The 25,002-nt window shown below is 42.4% G+C and overlaps 1 protein-coding gene across 1 annotated transcript; it reads left to right on the top strand.

Moving 5' to 3' along the window:
• The first annotated feature begins 1,113 nt into the window (after nucleotides 1-1,113).
• Nucleotides 1,114-23,662, top strand: LOC102226296 (one cut domain family member 2-like). The gene is made up of 2 exons (XM_005795607.2): nucleotides 1,114-2,481; nucleotides 20,954-23,662. The coding sequence occupies exons 1-2, from the start codon at nucleotides 1,443-1,445 to the stop codon at nucleotides 21,241-21,243; spliced, it is 1,329 nt and encodes a 442-aa protein (XP_005795664.1). The 5' UTR covers nucleotides 1,114-1,442; the 3' UTR covers nucleotides 21,244-23,662.
• Nucleotides 23,663-25,002: the final 1,340 nt, after the last annotated feature.

Here is a 25,002-nt window from a genome sequence, read left to right as displayed (position 1 = left end):
AACTTCAGATTTGTTGGATTTGATGAGAATAAAATAAATCATAGGAATGTTGGTGGTACTACTGCCTTGAATTTAAATCAACTGGAAGCAAAAGCAATATTGAATGGAAAAAAAACAACAAATAAATAAATACAACTCTAGCTAGTTCTCTAAACTCTTTGACCACCTCCATGAAGTTTACACTCTTACTTTCCACTCCAAGACGAAACACACAACCAAATCCAATCCCTCGATCTTGGACGTGCGAGATGCTGTATTGCACCCATATACCCGGGGCTCCTGCAATAGGCACCGCACCAACCTATATCGACGCAGCTCCTGATCCATACGCACTCTGACACTGATGGATGGCTGAACTGGATTGACATGAGCGAGCGGCGGGTTTCATGCAAGAAGTTTGCAATAAGGGCGTGAGAAGTTTGTTGCGAGCACAGTTTGATTTTGGTGGTCTCAGCCAGTCCCAACACACACGAGATGCAGAAAAGGGGTCAAAGCCTAGAGGCTATGATGAAATAAAGCTCTGTAGATTTTATGTAGTAATTTTCGCCGGAGGAAAGAAAATAACTTGGAAGAGAAAAGTTATGCTCATGCGCTAAATGGAAAGATGTAGGCTACATTTGCGGAAGAGATCGCGGGGATAAACGATCAAATATCAGGATCTAAGGTGATAAGTTGAATTAACAAACAGCTTGAGCCCATTTTATCATCACACTTGTGGCTTTTTGTGAATCATCAATTAATATTTAACCTTCAACAGAGCAATCACATGAGTTTCTGGCGCCTTTTATCACAGAAAACAAGGAGCGAGACCTTCTTATCCACCTGGGTGTAAATGTTGCATACTCTGCAAAAGATTGCACTTTTGTGTTTTTATCTGACAAGCCTAATGCAATCTTTTCTCGGGAATTCGTGGTTCAGTTTGCAACATGAACAACAAAACGGATGATACTGGCTTGGGGGGAGCGGGAGAAGACTTGGGGGAGGTGGGGGTCAGTGACGTCAGATTGGCCCCCAGACGGAGAGCGACGAGAGCGAGGATGCACGGCCCGCGGGGGCGCGCACATGCGCACAGACTCGGTTTCGACTTAACAGAAGCGAGAGGGGCGCGTCGATATACACACAGCCGAGCCGAGCAGAGCAGCGCTTTGGGTATAGTAGAAGGTGCTGAAGAGTAAGAGTAATCCGGGGCAGGCGCAGACACACTCCACACACCGAGCCGAGGCTTTTTGGCGGCGCGGGGTTTTCTTTTTGTGTGTGTGTGTGTGTGTGTGTGGCGATCTTTTAAAACCATGCTGGATTGACCGCAGAGAAAGGAGCTGCAATCAATGGCGTGGCTTTGAAATCGTTGAAAATTTATTGGGAAAGGAGTGTGAGACAGAGCGACAGCAGGGAGAGGGAGAGAGCGGCGAGAGAGAGGGGTGGAAATAAAGATCCTTTCAGCGATGGAGCTTACAATGGAGAACATCGGAAATCTGCACGGCGTGTCTCACTCTCATCAGACAGGCGACTTAATGAACGCCCCGCACGCGCGCCAGTCGTCGGCGTCGCATCGGAACTTGGTGTCGCACGGGCGGTCAGCCATGGTGTCCAGCATGGCCTCCATACTGGAGGGAGCCGGGGACTACCGCACGGACCACGCTCTGTCCGGGCCCCTGCACCCGGCCATGACCATGTCCTGCGACTCCGGGATGAGCCTGAGCAGCACTTACACCACGCTGACGCCGCTGCAGCACCTGCCCCCTATATCCACTGTATCGGAGAAATTTCACCACCCTCACCCGCATGCTCACCATCACCCGGCGCACCAGCGGCTCGCGGCTGGGAACGTCAGCGGCAGCTTCACCCTGATGAGGGACGACCGCAGTCTCGCCTCTATGAGTAACCTCTACGGCCACTACCCCAAAGACATGTCCGGTATGGGACAGCCCCTGTCCCCGCTCTCCAACGGTCTCGGGTCCTTGCACGGCTCGCAGCAGACCCTGAGCGCCTACGGTCCTGGAGCTCACCTGTCTAATGACAAGATGCTTTCATCGGGGGGGTTCGAGTCCCACGCAGCAATGCTGTCCCGGGGCGAGGATCACCTGGCCCGAGGTCTCGGGGGCCACGGGGCCGGGCTCATGACATCCTTGAACGGCATCCATCATCACAGCCATCCGCACTCTCAGGCAAACGGATCCATGTTGTCGGACCGGGACAGGCAGACGGTGGTGGGAGGAGGCCAGGGGGCCGGGTCGGGACAGGTGGAGGAGATAAACACCAAGGAAGTGGCGCAGCGGATAACGGCGGAGCTCAAGCGCTACAGCATTCCGCAGGCCATCTTCGCACAGAGGATCTTGTGTCGGTCCCAGGGAACTCTGTCCGACCTGCTGCGGAACCCTAAACCGTGGAGTAAACTCAAATCTGGCCGGGAGACGTTCAGGAGGATGTGGAAGTGGCTGCAGGAGCCCGAGTTCCAGCGGATGTCAGCGCTCAGGCTTGCAGGTGAGTGAGGAGACAGCTCCCAACCTGAGTGATGTGGAGGGATCAATCTGTAGTCAATGTGGCGAGACTGCCAATAGCTGCTCAAACAGACATTACTTGAAGTTATTAGTCGATCGTATCGAGTAAAACTTCATCATGACAGTTGGGGTGTTAAATGTTGTGGGGGTGCGGGAGGGGGGGATCTATATTTTGACTGATGCCACAATCCACGACTGTATAAACACACGCTTGGTGATAAACAAAAGAATCGGATCTTGTGCGACCGCAGTCTGCAGACCAGCTGGGTTTGGCGCACATGCAGCACTTTTACGCACGGATACAGACTGGGACATATTCAACTCGCCTGTAACTTTTCCCTTCTTTCCTTTCTACATATTCAAATAAGTAACCTCCACGCAGAAAAAAGGGTCAAACAATGTCAATTTTAACTTGAGATACAGATTTTTGACTGCTAAAATAAGCTTTAATAAACTAAAATAAACGTGATCAAATAATTTAGCAGCCGTCAAACAAGGGTGCAGTCTGAGGCCTGGGCAGAGCCAGAGGGAGCATGACCTCTTATAGATCAATATTTCAGGTCCAGGCGTCCCCTTTCAGTGTAGCGCACTGATAAAGGATCGATTCGGATCTGAAAGGCAGAGACACAAACAGATGCGTCTTTCTTCTGCCCTGCGCACTTTTGGGACATCAACTCTCCAAATTTGATTTAAAGGCCTGCGTGGTCACTCTGCAGCCATATATATATATATATATATATATATATATATATATATATATATATATATATATATATATATATATATATATATATTTCCGCCGTTTCTTTTTTGTGAAGCAATGTAGCCTCGTTACTAGCTCAAACGAATGCCTCGCCGTTTTGATTTCACTCCTTGATCAGTCGTTTCGATTTTTATTGCGCAAAGATTATCACATTAAGACTGTGATTTGAAACCCACACATCCCCGCCCTCGCTTTAAACCCCCCCGTTAACACCTGATTAACGGGACATAAATGAAAAACGAAAAAGCCACGGAGATGTGAGTGAAAGGTCCCCCCCTTCTCATCGATGTTTGTGTAAAGACCCCCTGTTTAGACGAGCTGCGCCTCCAAACGTCAATCAGCGCTTCTCCGCCGTATTTCAGCGAACAGTTCAATTAAGCGGATATAGTGGCATATTTTAGTTCCAGTCAATGCCCTATTGAAAAGCGCTTAATGGCATGTAAATTGTTCCTTTGCGTATTTAGTGGGGGTTCTGGTAAATAAAGATTTAAACACTCCACAATTGTCTCTTTAAGTGCCACTGCTGTTAAAGCTAATTGGGCTGTGGGGTTTTATATCTTCCACTGGCGGCATCAGGATAAAACCTCCGGTTCAGCGGAAGCAACAGAGCTGTGCAAGTGCACACCTACTGCATATTTCAATGTGGTTGGACTGAGGCCTTCTTAAAGGCGTAAGAGCAATATTTTCACCTGCTTTTGTTTGCTCAAACTATATGGAAGGCCAGATGTGCCACGATGTAGTTAAATAAATAAGTACCCTGTTAGGTGTGGCATAAATTCAATGAATATTTAAATGTGCATTTGTTTGCTTTACAACACCTATGCTGCAATATACCCAGGTGTGCCACTGGGTATGCTACCTCCACTCCCCTCCAAGATTAAGTAAATGCCTGACTTCAAACTCAAATTATACCTGAACAACATGTTTAAGAAATTAGGAATTTCAGTGCTCTTTCAAATTCTTTTGTAGCAGGTGAGAAATTATGCACTAGCATATTCATTCCTTTGTTTTTGAAGTACTTGAAGACATAAACACAAAAACTGTACTTGGAAAAATACTAAACAGGCTAAAGTGTTTTATTTTATTGTGCCCACATTTTATGAGTTGCCAATAGCAACATACCTAAAAAATACTCCTGGAATTTTTGAAAGCTTTTATGGCATTTGGTTTTGGTGCCCCCCCTCTCCAATTCCATCTACCTGCCCCTTGCAGAACTTTCAGGAGATGTCCCTGTGTCTTCTAAGAAGTAAATTAAATAATTTCTGCTGCTTGTCAACAGATTGAAACAATTGACTGGTTAACCTGCCCAACAAATCTACTTTTGGTCAATCATTTTAATTAGACAAATGTTAATCTTGCCCATCGACTGAATGGGTAAGGCCAACAGTTCAGAAAAAGTGTATGATCTGCTACAAAAGGAGTCTATGAAATAATTAATACTGGTGTTTTTTTTAAAAAAGTATATTGTAATTTAGCACATATCAAAAATGTGGCATATATGCCTTTGCTTCCAATTTCAACAAATGTACTATTTAATGGGTTATTTATTATGGAATATTTTTGTGCTGAATTGTGGCACATCTGACCCTCCATACATGTGGCCTTCTCTTTAAGCTTAATGTGATCCGCTGGCCATGCTTGTAATCAATTATCTCCCCTCAAACTTCCCTCCTGATCTGCTGCTCATTTTAAGTGTACACCCTATTGTGCATCACCCTCCCACCACAGCAGAGCTCAGGGAAACCCCAGTTGGGCGAAATGACAAATGACTCATATGCAAATGTCGGGAGCTACATTTTACTTACTGCATTTAAAATCACAATTATCCTCAGAGCACATGTGGGCTGGGAGTGGGAGTTAGTGGGGATTGGAAGGGGGAGGCGGGGCTGTGTTGCTGAAAGTGAGGCTGGGCCATACTCGCTCAGCCACATCAATCAATAAATTCAAATTACTATTCCAAATTCATCACAGTCACACAAATCAATACAGCTGCCCTGCTTAGCTAATGTGAAAATGCCAGTGTCTGCGCACACACACTCAAATGACAATCCACTCCTGAAAGGAAAACAGAACAGAGATATGGGCACTGTTTGGGGGGCTTATCTCGCGTCCTTCACATTGAATCAGTGAGGGGAGAGACGTGCCTCGCAGTTTTAGAAAAGATACCAACGGTGTGACTGTTTCCACAATACTCAGAGCATTGGAGTATAAACAGTTTTAAAAACAAACAGCTTATTTGCAAAGCTGTACGTGTAGGAGAGAGAGACACAGGAAAAGGTGAGGTTTGGGAGGCGTTTAAAGATCGCATTAACGATGAAAACAATTCGTCTTTGCATCTGTGTTGAATTCCACACTCCATCTCAATGTATTTGGTCAGGTCAATACAGCCCTGATCGATAAAGATAGCCAGTGCATCTATCAATTATCCCGCCTCAGCACTCTCACCCATTGGTCTCTCCCCTGGAGCAGAGAGAGGAGGAGGGAAGTGGGAGCTGGAAAAGGTTGTGGGAGAGGGGACAGCTGTTTTATTTTTCTTCTCCTTTTTTTTTTTAAGGCACACCTTTTTTTTCTTTGTTTTAATCAGGTTGTCTCTGAGTGTAGTTCATTTGTTGGGACATCTTGGCAATTTGTTTACCTCCATCCTGTGTCAGATACACATAAAACACAACATGCTCTAATGCCATATCCATCTTTATGGGCAGCAGATTTCAATATTTGAAGGGAGTATATGTTGTGGCATGTCGAGTTGACTCTTCCTGGGGATAATAGAAAGGGCTGGGTGGAAAAAAAAAGGAGCAGCATAGGTTAATTTCCATCTGAATGGCTGCAGCACGTGCTAGGGTGTGCAGGTCAAGACCCTCAGGACACAGAGGAAAAACATGGAGGAAAATAAGGGGTGGGGAGGCCTCTATTCATGCTTCAATGGACTACAAGCAGTTTGCACAGGCTTAATCCAGGCATAATACTAATACTTTACTCAGCTCCTCCACCTGAACTCTTTCTTCCCAGCACTGTGCGCACGTGTTGCATGCATACAGCAGGTTCATATTTTTGCAATAAATCAAGCAGATACTATGCTCTCGTTTTAGGCAGGTGGTCATAATTTGAGATGATTTCCACCTCCATTTTGTTCCAAGCTTTCAAATGAAACTTTTACAATGAAACGCTCTGCAAATAAAACAAACATGTGTCTTAGTGTGAAACTGATATCCAAAAGTGACAAAGTACAATAAAGAAGTTAAATAAATGCATTATTGCCTTTTGTTTTTGAAGAACAACAATAAGTTATCAGTTGCACATTCAAATTCTGAATTATATCTTAAAGACGTGTAATTTTTTTTCAGTGTTTAACAAATTTATGGATCATTTTCTGATTAGCCAATACATTTTCTACATCAAAGCAGTGCTAGCCACACACAGATTTTGATGGGTAAGGCAGCACATCCAATGAACTCATGAAGTGCTGCAGCAAGATACAATAACAAATACCCAACAACTTTACATTGAAAGCATTTTTGAAAGTTTTATTTGTGCATTTATTTCCAATTTGTTTGTAAGTTTAAGTGAACATGCGGTGATTGCTTTTTTGTTAAATTGTGGCACTTTTAGATCTCCGTATACAGCTGCAGCTTGAGGAGCGTTAAATGCAGCCAGCGCTGTCTGTGGTGCTGAAATGCAAATCATGGTGTGCTGCAGCAATCACCAAAGTGTTAAATACGTGGTAATATCAGTGTATTTTCTTTTTCATTTTTATGTATGAATCAGTTTCCAGATTCTGATTAATCAGTTCATCATTTAAGTAATCACTGGGGGGAGTTTTCAAGTTGACTCGTGGCGCTATTTTGACCTCTCTGCAAACGCTGTTGTTCAATGTAGGTGCTGTCCGTGGTTCTGAAATCATCTTTGCACCTCTGCTGAGGACAGTTCAAGGTGCTTCGCTGGAGTTTTACCAGTATCTCCTTAATAGTATTCTGGTAGGCCCCATAAACACCATTATTTCATCCAACAGCTTCCACCCATCGATCAATATTACAATCCTCAATCGCGTCAATCACACCACACTGCATCCTGCTTTCCTGTCCAGCACTGAGCCCACCGGGGTTTCCATTTAAATCACGTCTCCAGTCTCTTCTAAGAGCCCGCCTGCAAGGTCGTCTATATTTTGCAACACTTTCAAAAATATCCCAAACGCAACTGGCTGAAAATACTTCTTGGTCATTTATTTATTTATTTTTAAAAATGCATTAAGTCGAACATGAAGTTAGCAAGTGTTTTAATGCAGAATCATCCGAATCTAGATTTTCTTCATAAAGAAAACGGCTTGATGTCGGTCTGTGAAATGATCGATTGGGGGAACTTTAATAATTGATGCATGGGGGGATGGGGGGGGGGGGGGGGGGGGGGGGGCATAGGGGCGTGAACAGTGCATCTGTGGTTTCAGAGCCTCCTTGTTCGTTAAGCACACCAACGTGCTGTAAGTACCGAGACACACATGTAACAAGCATCGCCTTTGCAATCCCCTGGTGGGAGAGCAACAGCCGTTTTCGTGCAGGTTATACCTCGGGGCTATTTTGGTTTAAATCCCCGGCTCATTCCAGATGAAATGACACTTCATGTCCAGCATCATTAAATCTGCAACCCACCACGGAGAGCCCGGATGGCATATTTCAAATAATTCGCGATGTTTTAGATACAAATGAACCATATACAGAGCCATGTGAAGCGGATGTCCCGCAAATGTGTTTTGTTAACGCACTCCTGCAAAAAAAACACAGAGCAAATCCCCAGTTGTTATAGCACAACCATGTGCTGCTGCCTGTCGCCTCTTCGTTTCTTCCCTCCTGTATGTATGTATGTATGTATGTGATCGGGTTGTAGAGTGCGTATATATATATATATATATATATATATATATATATATATATATATATATATATATATATATATATGCGCCACATTGTTAAGGCCCTGAATCTGTATCGATTTCCATTCCTCTGCCTCTTCTTCCCATCTCTGGAGCTGCGCCATAATGCGCGTAGCTCCCCCCCCCCCCCCCCCCCCCACACACACACACCTTTTCCCTCCATCCCCACCGTGCAACACCTTTCCTCCCATTAACAGCTCACCTTTCAAAACCGATTCACGAATAAAACTCTCACGCAGCTCGCGCACCATCTCTGGCCAGAAACGGTCAAATCTGAGAGGTCTAACGGCGCCCCTGGATTTCTGCGATAGACTGGGATTAGCAGCACGAGGCGACTTATGGTTCACACTCGTTTAACTTCTTTTCACTTATCGCACATCCAACACACACCGATCCGTCCTGCACACGCACGCACACACACATGCTCTGACCACACTTATTAAAAAATAATAAATAAATAAAATAATGGAATTTAAATAGAAAACAGAAAAAGCCTGACTGGAGCATAGAGATTGGATATTGTCTTCCATTTCTCAGCCCATTTCCCCTTCAGTGCGCGCGCGCGAACACACACACACACACACACACACACACACACACACACACACACACACACACACACACACACACACACACACACACACACACACACACACACACACACACACACACACGCGTGGTTCCAATTCACACGAGGATACGTGGTTAGCAATTATAAATGCTGCAGAGGTCTGGACTCTGTACAGTCTCGGATCCCGTCTCTTCTATTTTAGATGATCAATCCCTACGCTGCTCCGTCGCCCCCTCGCCGAAGCGGATCGATAGGAGAGAATGACCTTTAAATCAAATTGCTGGCAGAGTCAACGCAATGCACGCGGCCCGGCATAAAGGGTTAATGGCACCGCGCGCCCGCGCGCACAAACATACACAAAAGCCTCCCAAACCTGAGACAATCAAGAATAAATCAAATTACTTCAACTTGTAGGTGTGTGTTTTGAAGCGGAAACGCTGCGCAAAAATAAGAAGAAGAAAAAAAAAAAAAAGATTTCAGAATGTGGTACAAACAGTGGCGGTTCTTGCATGGCTGCCGGCCTGAACCAGCCCTTCCCTCTGCGACTCCCCACATCCAACCAGGTGGGTGAACGCCGACTACATCCTCGACTAAACCCATTTTGCCAAACAAGCAAACAACTTCTTACAACTTATAAGTACAGCCAGTTGATATTGTATGGAACTATATGAGAATCTTGATTGGGTGACATAGTCAAAAGACATCATAAAACTCTACAGCCCCACTAATGTGTTGTTTTGTGCATTTATCACCTCTAGTTTTATCATTCAGTAACACGAACGTGTTCTGTTTGACCCCTTGGATTAATCACTTCACATTACATGTTGAAGAAATAGCAATAGGTGTGTTTGGAGGTAAGTTTATACCCCCAACTTACTCATTACGTCTATTCTTGGGTTTGCACTGATTTGAAAGTCAAAGAACATTTTGGGAATTATTTGCAGCTATAAACATGAAATGAGACTTCACAGGGAAGAGAAATGATTAAATTAGCTGCATTAAATTATAATAACACCATATATTATGAAAATCTTCCTTGATGAAACTAATTCATCTGACAGTCTTTTTACATTACAACTGTAGCCACATTTTAAATAAAAAATTAATAATTTCTAGATAGATTAAGATCGATCGATCGAACTTAATCTATGATTTGAAGATTCTCATTTCAGTGTTGGAGTCTATTTTAATGTAGTCCAGATAAAAGTAGAGGGCTGAATGGAAAACAATGATTCAGATTAGTGATGAAGCAATTAATCAAACAAGAACTGTGAATTAGCCAATAATCACTTCACCAACTCTGATCAGTGATTTGCAGGTCAAATACAAACCACATTGATTTTTGTTTTTTCCTTCATGTTTTCTTTTAATGCACAATAAAACTCCCAACATTTCAGCCTACAAATGGCAACAGCTTGTAATTTGATTCATCTTTTTTTTAGTTTATTAAACATAAGACAAGGTTGGGTATGCTTAGGCATATGAATTGGGGACATTATTGTATTCATTTAATTTTCGGTTGGTTTTAAAACTGTTTCCTCATCATTTGAAACAGAAAGGATTGAAATTTGTCATGATTGGAACCAAAAAGACACTGATTAGCACAGATCTAATTCAGAAGGCAACCTAAATCTATATATTCCTATCAACTGGACATTTGAATTACTATCTGAAAACTTATTTCAGATGCTCCCAGAACTGAGCAAATAACTTTTTTTTTTGTTTTGTTTTCTGTGCCTCCAGATCTATACCACCCTGAGGTGTGAGCCTTTCCCCACACCAAAAACCTCCACTGTGTGGCTCTGTGTTTGTGTAACGGTGAAATGGGGGGGGGGGGGGGGGGGGGGGGGGGGGGAAAGAAACTAATCAGACTGTGAGCTTTTGACCCTTGACAATCTGTGGCAGTTTACATAAGAGTCAGTTCAAGTAGCGGTGTCAACCAGCAGGCGGCTGTTGTGCAATTAAAATGCTGATCAGTCCGCATCAGCAATGTGCTGATTGAGTTTAGTCCGTCATTATGTAACACCGGGGGGTACCTCTCTCCAAAATAAATAAATAAATAAATAAAATGAAATTAAGTAAAACGTTTGCTTTTCTGCACGGATACCTGTCCTCATCACTGTCAAGGTTTACAGTCTCGACAAAAGTCAAAACTCCATCTTTGTTTGCCCGGACAGAAGTCAACTGTGATATGAAATGTCAGAGGTTCCTGCTCACACGCCGAGGGAGAACTCAGCTTCTCAACGACGGCTTTTGTTTAATTAATTTTTTTTTTTTTTTTTAAACTGGCGAGTCGGGAGAGTAACCCCACCATCACCACGCCATCCCCAAAAATGTGTTAAATCAGCGTGTAGCGCCGCTGAAGCTGCACTGATTCCGCACACCCGGAGCTTATCTGAAGCTCTGACAGGTCATCGCGTATTAAAGGGCCGATAATGGCTTGTTTAATGCGCAGGGTAAAGAACACAAGGCAAGGACATTGTCCGTGCAATTACACGGAGAACAGAGGCAGGAATCCAGTTGATAGGTTTTCTACAAATAAAAAAGTAACTTTAATGTCATGGTGGGTGCAAAAATTGCATTGAATTGAAATAATTGCGTGTGTGTTTTTGTTTTTCTCCAAACGCTCTTGCATATTATAATTTAGATAAAAAAACATAAATGAGAATACAAAATACGCATATTCTGTCCTCTACACAGAGTTAAACAAAAATATTGAAAGCAAATCTTTTTGTACTATATAGTGGTAACGCTCTGACCTTAGAGGCACCAGTTGAACGGAGGACAATTATATCTGTGGAGAAATATCAAATTAAGCAAAAATGAAGTTTTAATTAAATTCAAAGCCTGAAAACAGCAAATTTTCTCTAAAAATATTACAGCCTACAGATGGTTTGTATGGAGACAGTATAGGTCTGTCTGCAGCTTCGATCGCATCAAAACCACAAAACACACCCACCCATCCACCCCCTTGCCCCCCCTCCCACACACACACACACCCACACACACATGCGGCTAATCGTACCCACAGATGCAACCCGAAACTCCGGTTGGGCAACCCCACAATGATCAACAAAGGAGCAAAACGGCTGCGAAATCAATTGATGAATGAATCGATGTGAGCCCATAAAGCATGTGTGTTACATGTTATTACAAATAACAAACTGGCTGCGGGTTATTCAGAGATTAATAATTTTGCTCTTGTGAGGTGGAAAAAAAGAAATCGCTAACAATTGTTCTCGGGAAAAATTTGGGAGAAAACAGAAAGACGTGTGTGTGTGTGTGTGTGTGTGTGTGTGTGTGTGTGTGCATAACACAAACCCTGGTAGTTTTTAATGCTGCATATGTTTTTGAGGCAATAATAATTAAATATAATTACTATTACACATTTTTTGTTTCATTAATTCTTTATAAAATGTTTTTTTACTTCTTTTATTTTTATTATTATTATTATTATTATTATTATTATTATGAAATAGATGGCTATTTTTATCAGCAAAATTAAGAAAAGAATCATCATAAACTGCTGAATATTAACTGTATTCTATCCCATAAATTAGACATGGAACAGATCTAGTCGTCTATTTTAATTAGAAAAAAATTATTTCTAAACTTTTAAAAAAAAGAAAGAGTTAAAACAGCATCTGCAGTTTATTAAAACGCAACGCCAACTCGCAAGTCCATATATTTCCATTTGCTTTGTTTTGCAGAAGCAGCCTGGATATTAACACAATCAAATCAAGCCAATAATTCTCGGCTCTCATATATATCTCTGTTGACTGTATCTGCACATGGCAGGAGGTGTGGGAATGAATTGAATTTCAAAAATTCCTGCATATTAAAAAAATCTGCTCCTGCATTCCCGGAGGACAGGCGAGCGGCGTCATTTGACTGCGAATCAGCGGGAAGATTCTCCTGCGACAAAACAGGAGGCTGGAGGAGGAGGCGACACCTCGAACAATCGCTGAAATTTGGAGACGTGACGTCCTAAAACACATAGCGCAAAATGCAATTTAATTACTACAAATTTAATAATAATAATAATAAAAAAATAATAATACGAATGACACAAAAACGAAACAAAAAATGACCAACGTGGAGCTAATTAAAAAAAGGGGGGCAAACTTCAACCTAAACGACCTCTGCATAGCCTGTCATATAATCCCGCGAGACTTTAAAGCTGTTGATGGTTAAAATACACAAGGCTCGTCATTTGTCTAGTTTTCTCTCAGTATTTTAATGAAACAAATATGGAAAAAACTAAACAAAAACGCTGTAGTCACCGCAACTACAATTTTTAAGGATACTGAGAAGCAATTCAATTCTAAGCGTATTCCCATTTGTAAAAATGAAGATCATATGAACACGAGACTAAAGCATCAATATTATCGGAAACAAAATAATAAAAAAGAAAATCCACAAAAAGGAAATAATAAATAAATAATGCCTGCTATTGACAATATAGAAATTCATCTAAATAAAGAAGGAATAGAAGTTTTTCACTCCTCCTTTAGAAAATTAAAGCGCCTTGAATATTAGAATTACCACGCATAACTGGTCAAAGCAATTTGACTTCAGAGCAACGATGATCATCACAGTTAAGAGTGTAATCCCAACAACGGATCGGCTCCTATACAAACACACGCAGACATTAAAGTGGCCAAAACAAAAAAAAAAACAACAAAAAAACAAATATATATATATATATATATATATATATATATATATATATATATATATTATGCAGGTTAAAATTTCCGTCAGCTTCTCTCAGTCATCAGGTGCTTAAATGGCTGAGTGCATTTAATTATCTAGAGCCTCATAAGAGCATGATCATCACAGGCAGCAGTCTCAACTCATTATTGAATTTTCCTAACACTTTCTTGAATCACCCCCGCGTTTCTAATAACACACTACGATTTTTTTGACGCGCTAAATAACACTGTATTGCCCACAGCTCAAACAATGCACCATCTATTTTGTATTATTATTAGTATGTATTTTTTTCCCCAGCTCATCTATAAAGAAAGAGGCGCCCACTGCAGGAATTAAAGGTTTGGAAGTGAAGCTAAGTTTTTCTCTGAGTTCAGGTTGAAGTGTTATTGAAGTGCTTGGGAAGAAATGCCTCGCAGCTGAGTCGCTGGGAAAGGCAAACAAACAAATTGTCCCGCTTCATCAGTATATTAACACTAATTCTCACCCATTACATTAAGGACTATTGAGCTGGAAGTGATCTGGCCACTGGTGAAAGACACAAACAGGGCTTGGCACTGTCCTGCAACCAAATGCCAAACGCAACAACTTTCTGTGGGAGGAGGAGAGAAGATGGCCGTGTGGAAATATAGACTGAGCTCTGCCATGAATCTTCAGGGCAGCAGTCCATGTTAAACAGTGGGGAAGTTAATAAAAAAAAAAAAAAAAAAGATAACGGAGGGGGGTTAAATAGCAAAGCTGCAGTCCTAGAATATAAGAGATGCAGTGGTGTGAGCACAGACGCGCTGAACTGGAACCAGTAAACACGTTGCTGGTAAATTAATTCAATCAGAAACCCTTGTGGATCCCCGCCGCTTCGGGGTTCTGGGACAAGATTTTTAGGACGGAGGTGGGAAAAATGAGGGCGAATTTTGCATGCAAGTGTGCAGGCTATGCTCGTTTCATACGAAAACCACTATGGGCGCAATATTAGGCGGTTTGACTTTCTCATTATGAGCAGGAAGGGCAGCGATGATCAATAGATGATTAATGCTGCAGATGGACTCACATCTGCAGCCAGCTGTGAATATTTAGCATCACAGCCGGAACAGGTGATGATTATTTACTCCTCCTTTCTGATTCAAGCAGCAAATAAGCCGGATCATCGCACGGCTTCCTCCCGCCCCCCAAAAAATCTGAGCGTGTGTTTCGCGAAATATTAATTTATTTTGCGCCTCATATCTTTTCCGAATCTCCCCTCCTCCACCTCCGCCCCCCTCTCCGAGGTATAATTAATTGGAGGAACTGAATTTCACACACAAATTATTCACGAATATATCGATCGATATTGAACACCCAGGGCCTCTCTCTTAACCTCGCTTGGTTTGTCGCGAGGCGAAGAATATTAATGTCATCAGTGAAAGAAAAAAGGGGGATAAATCATTCACTGAAGAATCTCCATTATATATATATATATATATATATATATATATATATATATATATATATATATATATATATATATATATATATATATATATGTGCAAACTACGATAAATGTGGGGGGAAAAAACTGGTAAAAAACGGCCAGGACAAACAATAGCTGCTAATCAATCTCCGCTTCTTAAGCGTGTGTTATCCATTCATACTGAGCTGCTGTATTCACAGATCTATACAGCGAGTTATAGAAATCACAGCCCTCTCCGATCAGCAGGATGTGCACCTCAGAAAACACCAAACCAGGATTTTTGCTCTTGTCCGGGCTGCTTTGTGCATGAGTTTATGTCGGTCTCTCTGCTCGGTGCCTACTGTAGCTCTAAAAGCTGCAATGATCGATTTCCCCCAACCCCCCTTGGCCCCCCCACACTCCCTCCCCTCCATCTTTTCTACGCCGAGCTTGGTTCAGTAATCAGGGCTCCCTTCCTCACCGATCGATCGATATTGATTACTAAATCCAGCGCCTGTAGCAAAGGCACAGCGCACTATATGGCGCCCCCAGTGCAGCCGGGCCACGACGAGAGCGCCCCCTGCCGAGCCAACCGGCGCCAAGCTGGCCGGTCGATGAAGGGATGAGGGACGTGACTATCCGGTGAAGGAGATGGGACTGTTTACAGCTGATTGTGTGGAGGAGACATTTAAAGACAGTCATTACTCCCGCTGACTTCCTGGAGAAAATAGGTGCATTTATTGTGAGCGTGTTCATATGCTGGTTTCCTTTTTTTAAGGTGCTAAAGAAAAATAAATCCTGCAACAATCTAGCAAAAAAAGGCTCCTGATCTGTCATTTGATTGTCTCCCATAGACACTTAAACCTGAAGCAAGCCTATATACGCATTTGGAAAGAAATCCTATTTGTAACCACAGGTGCATGTGGCTTTTACTTTCTGCTACGGAAGTCCTGAAAGGCAAATGGGGAAAAAAAACCCTCTATGTTGTAAGAGTGAAAACGCATTTAATCACCAGATCTCAGAGGTCATAAACAGATTACATATTTTAGTTTTGTTTTGATTCTGCCCCTAAAAGACAAGAAAATACATGTGCAATAGCCACTCTATTTTTGACTCTCTATATTAATAAATAAATCTCCTCCTCTTCAGCCTTGAAAAGCAGGTGTGGAAATAATTTCTGAAAGGTTCAGTTTTTGTTTTTGTAATACCTCTTTTGGCCACAAGAGAATACAATGAACTCCTGGTTGAATCTAGGTAATTTCCCCAAGTTTTAGTGGTATCGTCTTTCAAGAAAAAAAGCAATCAGATTACACAAAATAACAGTATATAGGCTCATCACAAGCAGGCAATAATTGAAAGTTCATTGCAAAACCAATAAATCAGAATATCAGGACAATGTTTGTGTCTCATTTTAAAGGTATTTTAAAAATTTCAAATTTATTTTTTCTCACTTGTCTGGGTTGAGTGAAAAAAACGAAACAAAAACAAACATTTTGGATGTTTATCAAATTGACGAGAAAGTCTAAAGGAGTAAAAGTACAATTGAATTGATTACTTGGAGTAAGTGAAACAAAAGAATAGTGAGAATAAAATAACATCTGATATTCATTAATAACTACATTGGAGTAATGTTTTGAATGTAACTAAGAACTGCCAAAACTGATAAAAGTGCAGCATTTTCAGAAAACAATCCCTGTGAAAAACATCTCAAGGAAGCACCATATTACATTTTATTCACAACTGGGCTGTATCAAAACAAAGAGAGCTGTCAGAGGAGCAGAATTAATTGTCAATTTTGGAAATCTCAGTAACACAGCACTCATTTTTGATGCAAGCTTTAAGAAATGAAACGGAGAGATACTGAAGTGAACGTATAAAACTTCACTTTTTTCCAATAAAAGTAGCTTATCCATTTTCATAGTGTTACCAGAGATGTAGAGATCTGTAGGATGAATAGACATGTCACACATGACAGTTCCTTTCTGGACTTCAAACAGACCCAGCTGGGCTGTGACGTTTGTTCAGGCTCGCCGCCCAGCTGGGAGACAAATCCCCTTCCATTCGAAGTTTGATCCAGACAGACCGCCTTTTCTCTGATGGGTGTCAAGCTGCAACTTCTCCCTGATCTGTGTGATCCTACACCAAAATGTGCAAGAAAGAAAAAAATCCTCAGATCTGGTTTGCGTTTGCTCCATCAATCTTTTTTTTTCTTTGCAAGAACAAAAATGACACAGGAAAGATAGATCAGGAAAATAGGTGTAATGTTTTCGCTTTTTAACCTAGTAAAAGTAATATCTTGACTTCATAAAAAAAAGCATATATATATATATATATATATATATATATATATATATATATATATATATATATATATATATATATATACACAGTATATATGTATGAATAAATAAATGCTTCTTGGCAGTGCAGCTATAGATTATTGCCATATTGATGACCAAAGAAAATCTATCACACGAGCTGCCCTGTAGTATTTGTTTCCTGGTATTAGTGGTGGTATTGAATTTCGCCTGTGTTTGCATCTAAATGTCAAAGAAAATATGAGTCAAATATGAATCATGCTGGTTAGAAAATAAAAACAAAACTAATCCTGCATCAAGACTGGAAAAGCCCAAAATGCTTAATCGCAATCACATCACTGTTCTCAATATTCCCATGTCAAAGGACTGCCTCAATACAAGTTTTGTTAGGTCATATTTCAAATAGTGATGCATTCCTTTTTTGCACATTGATAAAATGTGCAGTCAGCCACAATGGCTTTGACATTTCTTGATTTCAACACCTAATATAGCTTCAAGATGCTGCAAAAAAGAAGAGACTCTAATTAATCCCAACCAATATATTCATCATAGTATAAAAATGCCATAATGTTGTGCAGCCCTAAAAATGATATATCAGAAAATATAAAATCCAACTTTTATCCAAAGAAATGTGAAATTGCTCCAATTGTAAATCCATTTTCTTGTCCTGTATTTTTTTTTCTTTTTCCTTTTTGCTCTTGAAACTTTAATAAATCAAAGCACTATATGTGATGATATGTCGAATGTATAGACACAAGCAATGCTTTTGGACTAATCCGAGTGCGGCACATTAGCACCGGCGTTGATTTGAAATATGAAGATGATGGATGTGAAAGTGTGCAGGTTAGACATCTGTAGTAAACAGATTGGACTGCAATGGCTGATCAATGGGTTCTGTTCCACTGTAATTAGACACACAGAGCCACTGGTTGGCTCCAGCCACTTCAGCATAATCACAGCCACCCTTAAAACACACACACACACAGCAGAAGCGCATAGGAGAGAAGAAGAAAAAAAAAATCCATCACTAAATGCATCCAGACGCACGTACCCACAGTGAGAGAGTGAGACATTTACTGAAGGAGGTATGAAAGTATGAGACAATACGGACGGCGGCAGGTGGAGGCCCCACTGGGACGCCATCTTTCTCTCTCCGATTTGCTCTCTTTTAATTGAGACGGTGGGGAAGCTGAGTGGGACGCGCAGTCCGTTCTGGGAGGATTCGATCCTTGGTCAGCGGGGGAACATGTGGCTGCAGAGGTGGAGCTTTAACCATCCACACACACATCCTCCTACACCATTCCTAGCTTTTACTTTCCACCTGTCTGCTGCTTTCCACACGTCTCCTTCAAGTACACCGAGTTACAACACACTTACCCACATACAGCACTCTATTAACTATTAATTTCTGTGTTCGCTACACACATCCCCTTCACCCCGTTGGACCCCCTCCCAAATGTAGGAGCGCACAGTTTTTCTTTTGAAAATTGGTCTGTGTACGGGAAGGGGGCTCATAGCAGCCAGTGCAAGCACCTCTCAAGTGTTTGTGTTTGGGGAAAGAGAGGAGATGGGGTGGGGGGGTTAGGAGGGTTTATAAATACCCTCTCAGAGCTCTATAGAGTGGGCTCCAGTGGGCTCTGTTTGAAGTAACAGACTGTAGACCTGCTGGGGGGGATCTGACCTCAGTCCCTACAGAAACCCCCCCCTCCAATTCCTACAGCAAGTCGGTCAATATCTTGCTTTCTCCTTCACATGAACGCCCCTCCTTCCCCTTCTCGAGTCTCCTCTTTGGTTCTTACACACACACACACACACACACACACGAATACACACACTTTGTCTCACTCGTTCATCTTTCATTTTCTTGTCTCTATTCTTTCCCCGTCTCCTCTATCTCTCATTTACACACACACGCACACACACACACACCGACACACAAAATGCTTACTTTTGTGCATCAGTCACTCAGTCCCCCATTGCGACTCAAACTGCATTAATATTGAATCAAACAGCAGTGTCTCCAGCTAGCAGGCAACAGCCAGTCCCGCTGCCTTGCCCTCCCCACCCAGTCCTTCTCTCACCGCAGGCTGGCTCCCTGTCTGCACTCCGCAGGATGGAAGGAATATTCCCACTGGGCAGGACGCATGGATTAGCTTTAAATCAACTTTAATATGGCAATAGAGATAGAGCTGTGGCACCGCTGCTGGTGCATAGGCTAGTTTTTATGTGTCTAAGTAGTAGTTAATACAGTCCCTTGCAATAGTATTTATGCCACTTGCACCTTTTCTCGTTGTGTCTCCTGGCAACCAAAGACTTCAACTTGTTTTGGGATGTTATATGACACACGACCACAAACTTGTACATATTTGCAAAGCATCTGGAAAACATGCCGGTTTCACAAATCAAAATCTGAAAAGTTCATCATGCATTTGCATTTATTCCCCCTTTACTTTGATGCGGTCAAATGTCACCTAGAGCCGGTTTGTTCTCAGTATGAATAACGCTTTAGAAAGAGAAAATTAGTGAACAAACAGCACCACAAAGATCAACAAAAACAGTAGACGGGGTTAGGGATGGAGTTGTGAGGAAGATTAAAGCACATTCATGTTATAAAACAACCCTCCGAGCTTAAATCATCTCACAGAAGGCTATTCTATCCCTTATCTGAATGTGAGGTGTAGCATGAGGCAAACTTACTTAGGCATTGCTGTCCTCATAAAATGCCAGAATGGATTAGAGAAGAAGTCAAGAAGCCTCTGAAATTTCTGCGCAGGTTTGAGACTCTGCTGACAGCACAACTATTAAGACATAAATAAATATGGCCTCTATGACAAAGAAGCAAAAATAACATCATTATTAAAAGAAACTCTGAAGAAATCCCATTCAAAGTTTGTCACATGCCACATAGGGGAAGCAACTTTTTGGCCAGCTTGCAAAACAATAGCTCTGTGGGAAAGCTAATTCTCACCATGAAATATGGTGGTGGCAGCATCATGCTGTGAGGATGCGTCTTTTCAGCAGGGATAGAGGAGTGGAACTGAGCTGATAGGAAAAGGAAACCAAAAAGATTTGAGTGTAGGGCAGAGGTTCATCTGTCAGCAGAATAATGATGCTGAACATGCAGCCACAGCTACAACAGAATGATTTTAATGAAACATATTAATGTGCGAGGATGGCCTAGTCAAAGTCGAGATCTGAATCGAACAGAGAATTCCTAATAGATGACATTCCCACCCGCTCTCCATCCGGTTTGACTGACGTCGAGCTGTTGTGCAAAGTGCAAAAGAAAAACATTTATATCTGTAAAATTTAGTTGTAAGCTCTGGTGGTAAAAAGAAAATTACAGATGCAACTGGACTAAAATTGGCTGGATACAAATGTTCACCACACCTTTCATTTAACTGTCAAAAAAAATAAAATAGACAACCACACATAATTTTTCCTCCACTTTAAAATCACACATGCCTTTGTGTTGGTAATTCCCATGAAATATCAGTAAGCACTGTGGTGTTTGTGGTGGAAATATGACAAAATGTGAAAAAAGTTCAATTAAATACATAAATACATTTGCAAGGCGGTTACTTTTATTCACCTCCACCAATTCTCTTTCTGTTTTGTCGTCGTGAACACAATCACTGCTGTGTATTTACCTTGTTTTTTTTCTGTTTGTTTCTTTTCTTTCCCTCCTCTGCTTTCCCGCTCTCATCGCCATCCCTCCCACCGCTGCCACCCAAACCAAGCCTGCAAGCGCAAAGAACAGGAGCAACACAAGGACCGCAACACAGCGCCCAAGAAACAGCGTCTAGTCTTCACGGACCTGCAGCGTCGCACGCTCATCGCCATCTTCAAGGAGAACAAACGCCCGTCCAAGGAAATGCAGATCACCATCTCCCAGCAGCTCGGCCTGGAGCTCAGCACCGTCAGCAACTTCTTCATGAACGCACGCCGCCGCTGCGTGGACCGCTGGCACGACGACCACGGCGCCAGCCCCGGGCAGCCGGGGACCTCCACCACCTTCTCCAAGGCCTGAGAGGAGAAGGAGGAGGAATAGGAGGCCTTCAAAGAGGGTTGGGGAACCAGGTTGAAGCAGCAGGCGTCACAAGGAGGTGGCTGTGAAACCTGTCTCTGATGACCCAACCTGACCCTGGACTGCCTGGGAGAAGAAAAAAAAAAAAAAAAAAAAAAAAAAAACCCTTCGTGCCATGCAATCATCATTCTTGTCAGTCAAAATCTCAAGCTCTCACCTGGAAGAAGCAGAATCTTAAGAGGTGAGGTGTGAAGTCAGGTTCACTCTGCTCTACTCACACAAGGACAATCATTGATTTAGTCTTTTTTTTTTTTCTCTTTTTTCTTTTGCTTTTGAGAAATTTTTACATCTGACAAAGCAAAGAGACACCAAAGATTTGATCATTTTCTTGGACGGTTTCTACATTTTGCCAGCCTCCTCCTTCAACTCACCTCCTTTGTGTCTGCCTCCTTTTTCACGCCCTCTCTGTGGAAGCAACAAGGGCGAAAGAACGGCAATAAATCTGACGAGACAACAGCACATAGCCTTATTATCAGTGCCCCATCCTGCACATTCACACGCGGTGAGACGGAGAGAAGGCCGTCGTAAAGAAAGCAGTGCAGCCTGTGGGAAAAAAACAAAACAAAATAAACAACAAGGCTTTCCAATTCTCTGCCTCCACCTCCACCCTTTTTATACCCCCCCGTAGTCTCCTTCATTCCTCAGCCAAAGGTATTCCCTGATGGCCAGCCATTTCAGAGAGCAGCTCAGGCTGATCATACAGCAAACTAATGAATTGAAAAATGAATCGATGCAGACGGAGAAAGTGGCTCCTTGACCCCCACCTCCCCTTTCTGCCTCCTGAAGGTGAAACTCAAGACGCTCAGCAGGAGATCCTCACCTCTTCCAGGCCCAGGTTATATTTTTGCACAGATGTCAAAGGGCCTGCAGGGAGAGATGTCATTGTTACTCCGAGCCTGAGCGTATAGAGTCTGAGTTACCCTGACCAAAATGAGAGGCCGGCAAGATGTCTGGACATGCTCTTTGTTCTGCTGGGAGCGCGAATCAATAACTGGGAACCGAACGATGACAACAACACGCTCGGGCATCCAGCCAAACTACATTACAGCTGCATATTAAAAGAAAAAAAAAGGAAGAAAAAAAAAAAGCAGAGGAGCACACAGAAGACGACACACAAAGGCCTCCAGAGCAGCAGGCAGCAAACCAACAGCACACCACTCCATCCTAGTCCTGTCTGCACTGGCAGAACAACAGTGCCCCCTGCTGTTGACAGTAGAGACCCGTACTCAGCAGAGTGAAAAATAAAAAAAAAAGGTTGTGGGGTGGGGGGCTAGGTGGGAGAATACAGACCAGAGGAGAGGGAAGAAAAGGAAGAGCCACTAGATGCTGAGGAGAAGTCACGGCACAACACATTCAGGCCCTCGCAGCTCTTTGAAGGTGGATCAATAGCTAACCATTATCCTATTGTTGTTCCTCATCCAACCAGCACTGGTGGAGCTGGAGGAAGGGGGGAGGGATGGTTGAGCCAAACGCTGGAAAAATAAAAAAACATGCAGGGATTTAGCAAAGGCAGGGAATTAGTGTATGTAGGCAGGAATTAATAAATGAGAAAAAAAACTACTACTGAAAAAGGAGGAGAGAGAAGTGCATCAGGGGGAAACCGAAAGGCGAGACAGACTCATTGGAGGTTAAAATTTTGATTCTTTTAGTTCGGAGGCTTTATATTTTGCATTCATTTTATCTGTTTGCAAAAAAAAAAAAAAAAGATCTCTGAAACTGATAATTTAATGTAAACCTTATGGTTATGAATCAGTAGCTAACCCAAAGCAAACCAACGCACTCACAATGACAAAACAGTGCCAATGCTTACTGCCTTAATGTGAGAATACGGTACTAAGGTCAACACACTACAGTGCACCTCACTGATGATGAAGGGCAGTGTGTGCCATAGCAACAAACAATCAGCTTTTAACTGAATTGAGATAAACTTTTTCTAGTAAAAACAAATGGGGAAAAAAATAATCTGATTGTACGGCAAAACCCAAACCTCAAATCAATAAAGCAGGAAAAAAAAAACGTCACCAACACAAAACTGGACAAATTTCTCACTCAATCTTTGGTTCTCTACCTCCTTTTTCGTCCCTCTAATCTAATCCCATTGGCCCTCGCCCTTTCTCTCTTCCTCTCTATATTGATGCGGGTATTTAATTAGTACCATAGACACAAAGTTTCTATTTCTTGTTACTATTGTGCTCTGTTGTGCATACGTAAGGCACCTTGTTGATAAATCAAAAAACAAAAAAAAAAACAAAAGAGGAAGGACTTTTTAAAAGGAGAAAAAGGGGGACACAAGGACTTGGTCTGCTGAAGGATTTATTTTTTTTGCAGACTTAAAGGAGACATTTGCAGGAAGAAGAGGCAAGAAAAGGGGGAAGCTGCAGAGAAGAAGAAAAGATGGACGCTTTCTCTCTTCTGGCATTTCATGTCAGAACAGTGCTACTCTCTAGATGAACCTCAAGAACACAGGGGGGGACAAACCGTGACCTCCGAACGTCCTGGCTGACTCGGTTCGCTCTGTTGGAGGGGGACGGGTGGGGCGGGTTAATAGTCATCTGTGTGGTCTTAAGATGCAACTGTAGCATTTCCAACAATGTAGTCAGATTAGCGGTGCAGATTAGATAACAAATGGTCACTATAGAGGAGTTGATGGAGGGGGCACTGACTAAACACCATGCTGCTGTAAGCAGCGAGTCAACTTCGCCAAAGGAAGATGAGCTAAAATCGACTAGTACAATTCAGTAACCATAGATAGATAGATAGACTCAGCTCTATAGTTATGAGGCTGACAAAATGACATTTGTTTGTAGTGAGAACCAGTGTGGCTACCTCACTAAGCTGAGTGGTTTGTGAAACCGCCACTAATACCAAAGATACTGCAGCCTACCAGTCGCAAACTGCCTAGGGGGACACAGCCCAAAACAATTTTTAATCAACCAAAACCCCTCCTGATGTTTTTGTCCCACAAAAAACAAGACAAAACAAAAACAAACAAAAAAAACGCCACACACCGACAAGTATTAAAGACGCACATTACATTTGTTTCTAACAGTGCAGTCAGACTGCATCGTGCCACTTAGGAGGAGGTGGTCGCCTTGCAGACAGAGTTGAGTGCCTTTTCCCTTCAACCACGGGTGGGACTGCACTGGTCACACACACTCACGCACATAAAACACATCCAGTCACGCAGATGCATGCACGCTCTCTCACAAACATCCACTCACACAGACAATGCACCCATAATTGGATGGACAGAGGCGAGGGGGGCGGGGGGTTTGCAAAGAGAGGGACACAGAGTGGGGGCTGTGTCAGCATTTTCTCTCATATTGACTTTCCATCTTGATACACTAGAATACAAGCACTTTATCACGTAGTAAGTCTATAAAACATTTTCTCTACACCATTTATTTGAAACAAACCTATTTGTTACTCCTCAATCTTTCAGTCTTTGTTGCTGTGTTGTTAATCATCTCTCAGCTTGCCAGTCTTTCCTAATTTTTTCCACGATCTTCTGCCCGACTTGCTTATGCTCTCTGCCGTTTTTAGCCCTCTCGCATCAGAGATATTTTTGTGTAACAGAGAAAGAGGGGTCCTAAAAAAAGGCTGCTGGGTTTAAGCACTCGGACCATCTGCATTTATTTCAAGCGACCAACAGTCCACTGCGTGCAAGCACAGAGGCTGCACTGGAAAAGTGTGGAAGACTCA

This window comes from Xiphophorus maculatus, chromosome 9, assembly GCF_002775205.1.
Source record: "Xiphophorus maculatus strain JP 163 A chromosome 9, X_maculatus-5.0-male, whole genome shotgun sequence".
Classification (NCBI taxonomy): Eukaryota; Metazoa; Chordata; class Actinopteri; order Cyprinodontiformes; family Poeciliidae; genus Xiphophorus; species Xiphophorus maculatus.
This window is presented reverse-complemented; position numbering and strand designations above follow the sequence as displayed.

Coding starts and splice junctions, on each gene's coding strand:
- LOC102226296 (XM_005795607.2), top strand. CDS start 1,443: ATGGAGCTTACAATGGAGAACATCGGAAATCTGCACGGCGTGTCTCAC. Junction 2,482..20,953: donor GTCAGCGCTCAGGCTTGCAG/GTGAGTGAGGAG, acceptor ACCCAAACCAAG/CCTGCAAGCGCAAAGAACAG.